The sequence below is a fragment of the Schistocerca nitens genome, unplaced genomic scaffold (genome assembly GCF_023898315.1).
Source record: "Schistocerca nitens isolate TAMUIC-IGC-003100 unplaced genomic scaffold, iqSchNite1.1 HiC_scaffold_380, whole genome shotgun sequence".
In the NCBI taxonomy this organism is placed as follows: Eukaryota; Metazoa; Arthropoda; class Insecta; order Orthoptera; family Acrididae; genus Schistocerca; species Schistocerca nitens.
In genome coordinates, this window is record NW_026045914.1 from 1,048,417 (window position 1) to 1,062,093 (window position 13,677).

The 13,677-nt window shown below is 42.3% G+C and overlaps 1 protein-coding gene across 1 annotated transcript in view; it reads left to right on the top strand.

The window, feature by feature from the left end:
- The window catches only part of LOC126230332 (carbonic anhydrase 1-like), a 67,195-nt gene that overhangs the window by 14,993 nt on the left and 38,525 nt on the right, over positions 1-13,677 (top strand). Inside the window, exon 3 of the mRNA XM_049942390.1 lies at positions 11,209-11,241. Within this exon, the coding sequence (XP_049798347.1) occupies positions 11,209-11,241 (33 nt within the window). The remainder of the gene's footprint in view (positions 1-11,208; positions 11,242-13,677) is intronic.

The window sequence follows — 13,677 nt, forward strand, 5'->3', positions numbered from 1 at the left end:
TTAAGTGAGAAGTTCTGGCCTGTGGTGATAATGACACCTTGATGTAAGGAGAGGAGACTGTTGTTAATAGGATAGTTGTAGTTTTGGGTAGGAAAGGCAGATCCTGGTAGAGGTCCATTGGGGTAATAAGTAGAGTGGGAGGAACCCAGGCTTCGAAATCATTGAAGAGACAACAGGGATTTCGTAATCAGGATTAGGAGGGCTAAGGATTTATCGATCTAGGAGAGGAAAGAGTTTAATGTGACTTTTATATTTGTGGAAAATGGTGGAATGATGTAAGCCCACGTGAGGCCGATTAGCAGTTTCAGCCTATTGTGAACTTCCTTTGGATAGTTATTAAGTGGGACCACCAGATTATTTTTTATACGGGACCTGATCCAAAATATTTTAATGAAGCCTCTACGTAAGTTAGTGTTCTCAGCCGATATCCTACTGTCTTATTGTGCACGCCTTGTCATCCAGAGATCTTATGCAAAGTTCTTCATTTAAATGCACGGGTAATACTTACACATGCCACGCTAGGAAAGTTCTCCTTTCTTACGATCAGTATATTATTCATCAGTTTCCCAATCCCACGCTGATTGTATCAAAATCTTTCTGCAACGCCATTATCTTTTCACCAACGGACAAGTGACAAATATACATTTAGTCGACCGATGGGGCTACCATTACTCATCCTAGACCTTTGGTCTCGCCTGCCTATTGTGTCCAGCAACGCATTGTCACTACGATACTTACTCGTCAATACGCTTACAACATTTAGCTCGGTATTGATTCATGGTGTAATATAAATCACAAAAAGGAAGTATTGGTACATTCCGCAATTTTGATACTCAGATATTTAGTTTCATATGAGCAAATATAATGCAGTAATTCCAACATATCTGATCAAATAAACACATACAATGTAAAAGATAAGCACATAAATAGATATATACACAAAATTTATTCATGAAACCTTAATTTTTGTTGGCTATAATGATTGACATTGTCGCAGGAATGAAATAGAATAATCCAAATCCCCCAATTCTGACCAAGGTTTTCCTTCGTCAGGTAATATCGGAAGAACTGAAGCACTCACATGTATTCTCAACTAGGAATCCCTCTTTCCTACTGGTAGCTCGCCTGGTGTTTGAATGATAAGAATCGAGACCCTTAAGCTGGCTCTTAGCTCAAACAGTCCGCTCTGCAGATTGGAGAAAATGAAAAGTAAAACAGAATGCCAACGAAATTCACTGAGGGCTAGAGACTTATACACTGTAAGATATCCTCAACGTACTCACCCTACACGACGTACATTTAAATGTGTATATGATAAATTGCCCCACATGAACTATGGACCTTGCCATTGGTGGGGAGGCTTGCGGGCCTCAGAGATACAGATGGCCGTACCGTAGGTGCAACCACAACGGAGGGGTATATGTTGAGAGGCCAGACAAACGTGTGGTTCCTGAAGAGGGGCAGCAGCCATTTCAGTAGTTGCAGGGGCAACAGTCTGGATGATTAACTGATCTGGCCTTGTAACACTAACCAAAACGGCCTTGCTGTGCTGGCACTGCGAACGGCTGAAAGCAAGATGAAACTACAGCCATAATTTTTCCCAACGGCATGCAACTTTACTGTATGGTTAAATGATGATGGCGTCCTCTTGGGTAAAATATTCCGGAGGTAAAATAATCCCCCATACGGATCTCCGGGCAGGGACTACTCAAGAGGACGTCGTTATCAGGAGAAAGAAAATTGGCGTTCTATGGATGGGAGCATGGAAGGTCAGATCCCTTAATCGGGCAGGTAAGTTAGAAAATTTAAAAAGGGAAATGGATAGGTTAAAGTTACATATAGTGGGAATTAGTGAAGTTCGGTGGCAGGAGGAACAAGACTTTTGGTCAGGTGAATACAGGGTTATAAACAAAAAATCAAATAGGGGTACTGCAGGAGTAGGTTTAATAATGAATGAAAAAATAGGAGTGCGGGTAAGCTACTACAGACAGCATAGTGAACACATTATTGTGACCAAGATAGACACGAAGCCCGTGCCTACTACAGTAGTACAAGTTTATATGCCAACTAGCTCTGCAGATGATGAAGAAATTGATGAAATGTATGATGAGATAAAAGAAATTATTCAGGTAGTGAAGGGAGACGAAAATTTAATAATCATGGGTGAATATGGATTGGGGGTAAGAAATGAAAGAGGAAGCCGTCTGGTAGAATTTTGCACAGAGCATAACTTAATCATATCTAACACTTGGTTCAAGAATCATAAAAGAAGGTTGTATACATGGAAGAATCCTGGAGATACTAGAAGGTATCAGATAGATTATATAATGGTAAGACAGAGATTTAGGAAACAGGTTTTAAATTGTAAGACATTTCCAGGGCCAGATGTGGACTCTGACCACAATCTAGTGGTTATGAACTGTAGATTAAAACTGAAGAAACTGCAAAAAGGTGGGAATTTAAAGATATGGGATCTGGATAAACTGACTAAACCAGAGGTTGTACTGAGTTTCAGGGAGAACATAAGGGAACATTTGACAGGAATGGGGGGAAAGAAATACAGTAGAAGAAGAATGGGTAGCTCTGAGGGATGAAGTAGTGAAGGCAGCAGAGGATCAAGTAGATAAAAAAACGGGGACTAGTAGAAATCCTTGGGTAACAGAAGAAATATTGAATTTAATTGATGAAAGGAGAAAATACAAAAACGCATTAAATGAAGTAGGCAAAAAGGAATACAAACGTCTCAAAAATGAGATCGACAGGAAGTGCAAAACGGCTAAGCAGGGATGGCTAGAGGACAAATGTAAGGATGTAAGGCTTATCTCACTAGGGGTAAGATAGATACTGCCTACAGGAAAATTAATGAGAACTTTGGAGAAAAGAGAGCCACTTGTATGAATATCAAGAGCTCAGATGGAAACCCAGTTCTAAGCAAAGAAGGGAAAGCAGAAAGGTGGAAGGAGTATATAGGGGGTCTATACAAGGGGTATGTACTTGAGGACAACATTATGGAAATGGAAGAGAATGTAGATGAAGATGAAATGGGAGATACGATACTGCGTGAAGAGTTTGACAGAACACTGAAAGACCTGAGTCGAAACAAGGCCCCGGGAGTAGACAAGATTCCACTGGAACTGCTGACTGCCTTGGGAGAGCCAGTCCTGACAAACCTCTACCATCTGGTGAGCAAGATGTATGAGACAGGCGAAACACACTCAGACTTCAAGAAGAATACAATAATTCCAATCCCAAAGAAATCAGGTGTTGACAGATGTGAAAATTACCGAACAATCAGTTTAATAAGTCACAGCTGCAAAATACTACCACGAATTCGTTACAAACTAATGGAAAAACTGGTAGAAGCCTACCTCGGGGAAGATCAGTTTGGTTTCAGTAGAAATGTTGGAACACGTGAGGCAATACTGACCCTACGACCTATCTTAGAAGCTAGATTAAGGAAACGCAAACCTACGTTTCTATCATTTGTAGTCTTAGAGAAAGCTTTTGACAATGTTGACTGGAATACTCTCTTTCAAATTCTAAAGGTGGCAGTGGTAAAATACAGGGAGCGAAATGCTATTTACAATTTGTACAGAAACCAGATGGCAGTTATAAGAGTCGAGGGGCATGAAATGGAAGCAGCGGTTGCAAAGGGAGTGAGACAGGGTTGCAGCCTCTCCCTGATGTTATTCAATCTGTATATTGAGCAAGCAGAAAAGGAAACAAAAGAAAAATTGGGAGTAGCTATTAAAATCCGTGGAGAAGAAATAAAAACTTTGAGGTTTCGCCGATGACATTGTAATTCTGTCAGAGACAGCAAAGGACTTGGAAGAGCAGTTGAACGGAATGGACAGTGTCTTGAAAGGAGGATATAAGATGAACATCAACAAAAGCAAAACGAGGATATTGGAATGTAGTCGAATTAAGTCGGGTGATGCTGAGGGAATTAGATTAGCAAATGAGACATTTAAAGTAGTAAAGGAGTTTTGCTATTTGGGAAGCAAAATAACAGATGATGGTCGAAGTAGAGAGGATATAAAATGTAGACTGGCAATGGCAAGGAAAGCGTTTCTGAAGAATAGAAATTTGTTAACATCGAGTATAGATTTAAGTGTCAGGAAGTCATTTCTGAAAGTATTTGTATGGAGTGTAGCCATGTATGGAAGTGAAACATGGACGATAACTAGTTTGGACAAGAAGAGAATAGAACCTTTCGAAATGTGGTGCTACAGAAGAATGCTGAAGATTAGATGGGTAGATCACATAACTAATGAGGAGGTATTGAATACAATTGGGGAGAAGATGAGTTTGTGGCACAACTTGACAAGAAGCAGGGACCGGGTGGTAGGACATGTTCTGAGGCATCAAGGGATCACAAATTTAGCATTGGAGGGTAGCGTGGAGGGTAAAAATCGTAGAGGGAGACCAAGAGATGAATACACTATGCAGATTTAGAAGGATGTAGGTTGCAGTAAGTACTCGGAGATGAAGAAGTTTGCACAGTATAGAGTAGCATGGAAAGCTGCATCAAACCAGTCTCAGGTCTGAAGACCACAACAACAACAACAACATGATAAATTGAAAACAACTGGATCTTTAACGCATCGGAAACATATCCAGTAAAGAGAATTACTAACGGGGAAACGGAAATTGGTACTCTTGCCGCTGTGTTTCGAGATCCTTGTGTTAGTTCGCGTCAAGTCGCAAGGGAATCTGGCATGAGCCAGAGAAGTTTTGTTCGTGTTCTGCATCGCCATAAATATCATCCTTACCATATCAGTCTCCACCAAGAATTAATTGGTACGGATTGTATGCGTCGCATTGAATTCTGCCGATGGGGTCAACTTCAGATTCAGAGTGATGACACATTTATTAATTTGATTTTATTTACTGACGAGGCTATTTTCTCGAACCATGAAAATGTTAATTTGCATAACGTGCATTACTGGGCAACTGAAAATCCATGTTGGTTGCGGCAAGTTGCACACCAGAGACACTGGTCGTTGAATGTATGATGTGGGATTCTGGAGAACAAATTTATAGTCTCCTATTTCGTCGAAGGAAATCTTAATGGTAGGAAGTACACCACATTCCTGCAAGAAACATTATGTCTCTTATTGGAAGAAATACCTTTAGGAACAAGGTACAGAAGGTGGTATTAACACGATAGATGTCCGGCACATATTTCGCTGATGGCTAGAAATGAGATTGAGGGACAATATCCAAGTCGTTGAATTGGACGCGGAGGAGATGTGTCGTGGTCGGCTCGTTCGCCTGACTTGACGCCTCTGGATTTTTTCTTGTGGGAATTCGTAAAAGACATTGTTTATAAAAATGTTCCAACTACACCTGAAGATATGTGAGAGTTGTGATAAGGAATACCATTCAATCCATGATAAGGAGATTGCAGCACTACATTGATACCAATGATCATCACTTCGAAACACCTTCTGTAAATGGACCTTCATGCCACCTGTGTGACCTTCGGTGGACTTCAAATACCTTCCTGTTACAAATCACTGGATTCGTCTCGATAGCCGCTATCAGGAAATAAGTACCAAGCTATAACATCCCATTTAAAAAACACAAAGTTGACCTTCATATCTCTGAAGCGACCCTACCTAGCAACAAAAATCCAATATCATATTATGGTCCCCGTTGTTCCATGCAACTTTTGTCCCACAAACTTTCCAGCTCCTGTCATACTTTCGGAGTTTTTCTTGGTGGCAGTAGTTAGTGACTCACCCTGCATGTATAGAAGAAGCAATGAGGGAAACAAAAGAAAGCTTCAAGAGTGGGATTAAAATTAAGGGTGAAAGGACAATGATAACATTCGCTGATGGCATTGCTATCCTCAGTGAAAGTGGAGAGGAACTGCAGTATGTGTTGTATGTAATGAGCAGTCCAATGAGTACGAAATATGGATTGAGAGTAAACTGAAGAAAGGCGAAAGTAATAAGGAGTAGCAGAGATGAGAACAGCGAGAAACTTAACTTGAGGATTGGGACCCCGAAGTAGCTGAAGTTACGGAATTCTACTACCTAGGCAGGAAAATAACCTTCGACAGACGGAGTGTGGAGGACATAAAAAAGCAGACCAGCACTGGTCAAAAGGACATTCCTAGAAAAGAGTAGTGTGCTAGTATCAAACATACGTTCTTAACTTGAGGACGAAATCTCTGAGATTGTACGCTTGTAGCGCAGCATTGTGTAGTAGTGAGACACGGACTGTGGGAAAACTAGAACAGAATCGAAGCCTTTGAGATGTGGTGCAACAGACGAATGTTGACAACTGGGTGGACCGATAAGGTAAGGGATGACCTGGTTCTCCGCAGAATCGACGAGAAAAAGGAAAACACTTACAAGGTTACAAGGAGAAGGAACGTCTGTTAAGGCATCAGCGGATAACTTCCATGGTAAAAACTGCAGAGGAAGATAGAGATTGGAATACATTCAGCAAATAATGGGAGACGTAGGGTGCAAGTGCTACTCTGAGATGAAGAGGTTGGCGCAGGAGAGGAATGCTTGGCGGACCGCATCAAACCAGTCAGAAGATTCATATGAAACTGAATTAAAAGTAGTTCCCATCTTTCAATACTGTTCAATGTTTTCAGGAGGTTTACATTGCTTTGTAGGCAAATGAGATTCCTTCTGCTTCACTAATAAGATCATAGGAGAAAAAAATTAGTCACCCCAGTGCTCACACACAGATGAATCGTTAAACATTTACGGACGGTGTAGCTATCTGGCAGCATACTCAATTGTGCGCACACTGCCCCTGTGTGAGCATAAGGAAGTAACGATCAGTAAGACATTTACGTTTCAACTGTACACTCTACATAAATATTGCTAATGTAAGGCCTTGCCCATGGTCATTGGACGTGTGAAGTTACTGAATTTCTTGGCGTTTCGCGGCGGAGTGTTCAGCTTGTCTACAAGCGATGGTGACCAGGAAACAGACGTCAGAACTGTGGTCGGGAAAAGAACATTAGTGAGACCGCGGAAGGATTTCACGGCTGTTGAATAAAAATCGCTTCCAAACCCGACAGGAACAGCTGCAGGCTTTGTATGAAGGACCATCCCCGCCAGTTAGCGAGAGAACATTGCGATGTGAGCTGTATGCAGCGAACATTTAGAGTCAGAGTCTTAAGAGGCTATTTCTCACAAAGGCACATAAGGCTGCGCGTCTGCAGTGGGCTAGACATATAACGTGTACAGTAGGTGACTGGAGGAATGTATGTGATCTGACGAGTCAAATTTTTGCCTGTACTCAAATAGTAGATATCTTAGGTGTTGCGAAACAACTCATATCACTTATGGGGAGCCGGAACGATCCATCTCCTCCACGCTAATTTTAGCAAATAGAAGGAACATATTTTCTAAAACCATTAAACAAATGGTTCAAATGGCTCCGAGTACTATGGGACTTAACTTCTGAGGTCATCCGTCCCCTATAACTTAGAACTACTTAAACCTAACCTAAGGACATCACACACATCCATTCCCGAGGCAGGATTCGAACCTGCGACCGTAGCGGTCGCGCAGTTCCAGACTGTATCGCCTAGAACCGCTCGGCCATCCCGGCCGGTGTGGGATCCTTACCAGGTAGGATTTACGGAGGACATCAAAAACGTATAAAGGAGGGCAGTTCGTTTCATGCTATCGCGCAGTAGGGGTGAGAGTGTCACTGATATGATACGCGAGTTGGGGTGGCAGTCACTGAAACAAAGGCGGTTTTCTTTGCGGCGAGATCTATTTACTAAATTTCAAACAACAACTTTCTCTTCCGAATGCGAAAATATTTTGTTGACACCCACCTACGTAGGGAGAAATGATCATCATAATAAAATAAGAGAAATCAGAGTTCGAACGGAAAGATTTAGGTGTTCCTTTCTCCCACGCACCATTGGAGTGTGGAATGGTAGAGAAGTAGTATGAAAATTGTTCGATGAACCATCTGCCAGGTACTTAAGTGTGAATTGCAGAGTAATCATGTAGATGTAGACGCACGTCGTCGAGTGCACGGAAAGCCAAGTGGAGCATTTCATCCTCAGTCTGTGGAAGGTCAGGTTCAAGCAGCAGATGGGTCAATCATGTTTTGGATGTGCATTTCTTACCATGAATTCGGTTCGCTCTGAGCTGACCACTAACAAGAACCAGCATTATGAATGATCAGGTGTCGCCTTTCAGTTACTGATACCCCTATTTTTCGAAACTATAGCAGCAGGATTCATCCGCGTGGGAAAAAAATTTAACGGTTTTGTGGACACTCGCCGACCCTATTGCATCTCGATTGATCTCCAAAATCACCTGATTGGGACCCGATAGAAAATTTGTGGGACATGTTGGAACAGCTGGTATAACGTCGACATCAGTATCGTAATTTGGCGCAACTGCGAATGGCTTAACCTGGATACAACACACCTGCACAACCTTTTGGTCCCATTTGTTAACCTTATCCGGACGGTTACCAGTTCCAGGGGCGGGCTTACACGGTATCAGCTGATACTTGTAATTACTTGTAATGATTTCTCTAGCTGTGATTAATTTTTTGTCCGGCTAGCTCAATTCGCCTGGTATTTGGATACGCAGACTCTGACTCTACAGTGAATCATGACTTGATATTTAGGGACAGAGAATGACACGCATATACCCGCCAGGATAGCCGAGAGCGCTAACGTGTGTAAGTAGGCTGTTCAGGTGTCTTTATTGGTAAAGCCACGTAGCGCTCTGTATGAACTGGCTGTGCTGTGTGCAGTCTGTGGCTGGTTTGCATTGTTGTTGACTATTGTAGTGTTGGGCAGCTGGATGTTAACAGCGCGTAGCGTTGCGCAGTTGGAGGTGAGCCGCCAGCAGTGGTGGATGTGGGGAGAGAGATGGCGGAATTTTGAGAGCGGACGATCTGGACGTGTGTCCATCAGAAAGAGTAAATTTGTAATATTGGATATCATGGACTGGTATATATATATTGAGTTTTGAACACTATTAAGGTAAATACATTGTTTGTTCTCTATCAAAATCTTTCATTTGCTAACTATGGCTATCAGTAGTTAGTGCCTTCAGTAGTTTGAATCTTTCATTTAGCTGGCATTAGTGGCGCTCGCTGTATTGCAGTAGTTCGAGTAGTGAAGATTTTTGTCAGGTAAGTGATTCATGAAAGGTATAGGTTAATGTTAGTCAGGGCCATTCTTTTGTAGGGATTTTTGAAAGTCAGATTGCGTCAGATTGCGCTAAAAAATATTGTGTGTCAGTTTAAGCACAGTCATGTATAATTTTTCTAAGGGGACTTTTCACGCGCTGCTTCCTGGACGCGGGGAGACGCGCCGGCCCCGGATCGAATCCGCCCGGCGGATTAACGACGACGGCCGGTGTGCCGGCCAGCGTGGATGTGGTTTTTAGGCGGTTTTCCACATCCTACTAGGCGAATACCGAACTGGTCCCCACGTCCCGCCTCAGTTACACGACTCGCAGACATCTGAAACTCATTCACACTATTTCACGATTTACACTAGACGCAGACAGCTAGGGTACACTGCTTCCGTCCTGGGGGGTATGGGGTGGCGGCAGGAAGGGCATCCGGCCACCCATTAAAATTAACCATGCCAATTCCGTACTTAACCCTACCGACTCTGCGCACTATGTGGGATAAAGGCGGTAGCAGAAGAAAGAAAGAAAGAAAAGAAAGAACGACACGCATATAAGAAGAAAGAAAAGCCTCCTTCCACTCCTATAGGATGTTGTTGTGGTCTTCAGTCCTGAGACTGGTTTGATGCAGCTCTCCATGCTACTCTATCCTGTGCAAGCTTCTTCATCTCCCAGTACCTACTGCAACCTGTGACTCAAAAACTCTGAGCTCTATGAATGACTGGATTTTAAATAAACTTTTCTAATCATTTGGCCAGGGAATGAAACACAAACAAAAAACGAAACAAATGTCTTGGTCAAAGGGGTTGAGCACAGAGGAGGAGCTAGAATGGGGCGTAAGATATGCAAAGCTTTACATACCTTACCCACGTGCCTCATCCACACCTTGTGTGAATCAAAATCATTTATCATCTGATCAAGTAATCTGCCGTCATTTATCAATGTACATGCTGTCCAGAATCATCCCACCCCGAATTGTCGAATGCAGCTGCTATAAACGTCTGATCTACGATGACTATATACCCACGAGTGTAATAACCACCCAAGAAGACCACACTGCATCCCAACCCGCAATGCCGACTATTATTTGACATCTGAAACCCACCCTACCCCACCCACTCATTTCAATGCGGGAGAAAGCCACCTCGCAACAAAACTTAATTGATAATCCTCAGACAGTACCATGTTCTTTCTTCTATTATGGAAGTTATCTATTCCTCTACTTGAATACTGCCAATATCATTCAACGAGTCACAGTGGATGCCACACTGCATTCCATCTAAATTCCAAAACCACTGCCAAATCATTTTCTCAAGGATATATCGTAGACTTAGCATATTTCCATCCCACCCTGCGCAGCATGGGCAGTTCTTTACTCTTTACTCCAACCCTTACAATACCCCCCTAGCAAACACCTTCCTCCAGTTCACATCCCTAAACCGCGCCTTAATAACATCCTAATTGTATTTCCCTCCACCCGATCCTCTTACCAGCAGTCATCAAAACTGGAACTGATCATCGAGCCTCAACACTATCATCATCAAAATCTGATAGGAGTCATGGACATCACAATCTAAATCAACTTTACCACATAAAGAACACACCTTCTTTAGTAAGTCTGCATTTTGCTCGGCTTTTAATGGTCCGTTTCAACTTGTTCTTCTGTAATAAATGCTTATTGCTCGAGGGAAGCTGCTAAAAATGGAACGAAATGGCAATAAAGAAAAACCAAATCTTGAATATACTTGAAGTCCAGAGACGCCTCTTTCTACTGTAGCCAGCCAGCTATGGACATGGCGCTTCTTCTAAGGGCATGACGATAGATGCTCGGTAGTCTAGAAACGTCTGTATGGAGAGAGACATACGCCTATTTCTTGTTTTGCTCACCCGTAAACATGACAACAGTATAAAGCATATGTGTTCAAGGTGAACATGTATCTCACATAATGTAAGGAATGGAAACTGTGACGGACATGTTCAACACGCGCTACCTCTCTAAGTTTAGAACACTTTATAGTGCCTTAAATATACTTACATTTCAATCAAACTGTTCTTTCTCTTTCAGGATCCTGTTCAAGTTTCGGGTTCGGGGAAGAGCGTAAGTACCAAAACTGGTTTTTAACTTAAAAAGAAATCACGAAGCGGTGTGCATGCATGTCTTGGTCACGTTAACTTTACGTGTACAGCTTTCGGTACACTGTATAGGGTGAGAGCGAACTCCACTGACAGAATGTCACAGATAGAAGTTATGGTTTCTGAAAAGAAGCTCGAAGGTGAAGGGTAAACTGGGCACTGCTGTTGTACCATAAGTGAATACAAGTTTATTTCCGAACAACGGACACCGGACAGCTCAATATCTGCACTGTCGTGTAAATATTTTCAGTGCAAAACGGAGAAAAAGATAAATGAGTGTAAGTGATGAAACTAAATGCTATTACTGTAACCAGCCATCACTCACCATGGAATCTAGTACCAAAATACTCAGAAAACATCCCTGTTCAACCTCCGACATTTTGACGATGGAGTTAGTGGTCACCTTGCATGCCACCACAGTACTGTATTTTAAACTGTATTTTGCTTTCGAACAGCTCGTCCACGTTAATATTGTGGGGGAGAGAATATCTCTTGTCTATAAATTTCTGCGACCATCCATTTGCAACAAAATGTCTCGGAAGCATTACATTATTTATAAATAAATTGTTTGATGAACGAGACAACCTACGGTAAGTCAGCGATGACTGCTAATTACATCCAGACCAGTGAGGTAGTCGCCTTTGGATTCGAGCTGATGGCGCAGTTGCAGGTCACCTGTGTTCAGTGACGACTGGGTCGACATCACTGTAACTTCTTCACTGTTAAAACTTCGTTGTAGGGTCCATCCATTGATGTGGTATTGTCCAGTTTGCTCTACATCCTCCTTTTCACGCACGTTAGTTCCACGGAATGGTGGAAGAAGTGTAGGGCGACTTAGCTCGCTGGAATGAGTCAGTTTGTAAAACGTCAGGTGGCAGAACAAGGCTCGAGCGAGTATGTGCATTGGCTAAGGTTACTTTAGTTGTTTACGTGGTCCACGGATCGTAACCGCGGTCTATCGCTACGCTGTGGGACGAGTCAGTTTTAAATATGTGGTGCACTTTCACGGGGGAAAATATGGCAACATGCTGACCGTTTACATAATTACTAGTTTCTGCTGTTTCGGACTGTGTGCTGAATCCGAAAATCGCTCTAGCTGCTACAGAGCATTGAGTTCACTGCCGATTTCGGCTTTTTCATTAGGCCATTTCCGAACTCAGCCCCACCTATCACTTCATTCCTTGTTGCTGGAGAACAAAATACAATATCAACATATCCAAAACTTAAAAAGGAGGAATGTCGTGGTGGGTCGAGCTAAATTACTGGTCAATTGCACTTTTCATTAGACATTTGTTTTCAGATACACAAATGACACGAAGACGATTTTGGTTGATGAATTTTTGCTCTGTTAACATCAAAATACAAAATGGTAACCAAGAATCTCAGCCAACATATAAAAGAATGAAACAGTCAACACAGTGATGAAAACACTGTCTTTTTGAGATACTTAATCCAGTCCGTTCAAATGGTTCAAATGGCTCTGAGCACTATGGGACTTAACATCTCTGGTCATCAGTCCCCTAGAACTTAGAACTACTTAAACCTAACTAACCTAAGGACATCACACACATCCATGCCCGAGGCAGGATTCGAACCTGCGATCGTAGCAGTCGCACAATCCAGTCCGTACTTGAACTGACTTAGTGATTCGCCGGAGAGGAATTCTTCCTACCTGTTATGTGATTCTGATCTCATAGATTTATGTATACCTGCACATCCGTAGCAGCGCTGTCGGATGTCTATATTTTACGTAATGTAGCGGGAAAACGGAAAACCTTTTTTTTTTTGCAAATAATTTTATGTGACATGTCATTATGGTGCGTTTATTTGAGAAACACCGTAAAATGAAGTTGTTCACACTAATTACAAGCTAACTACCGATGGCACGAGAGCCTGGTCTACCGAATTACTAGATCGAAATGCGTCCTTTCGGCGACTGCCGTCTGTAAACTGAGCATACAATCGATATAAGATCGTGCATCAGCGGTTATAACAAAGTTACTCATCCATTTATTAGGAAACATTTCCTGGGCTTCTAAAATTACTAAAAGATAGTAGTTATGACCCGTACACTCCTAATGTCTGAGTGGTAAAAGGCAACTTTTGCTAGCACTTATTTGTTAATAACAATTTCTTGAGAGGAAATGTACTTTCCTTACGTAATTCTCTTTGCTGACTTCACGAGCGATTTCTGCATCGGTACCTCATCCCACTGGCTCTGAAAGCTGCAGATAGCCAACCGCCTCTGCTAACCAGCGTGGGACCCTACCGCTCTCTCCTTACTCAGTACGTACTGCAGCGCCGCTGACACATTCACTTCACATACGTATATGAAATAGCAAATCCGGAGATAAAGTAAAATGCGTTTTTATCTACAAATAATGGGTACCTTACAGACATT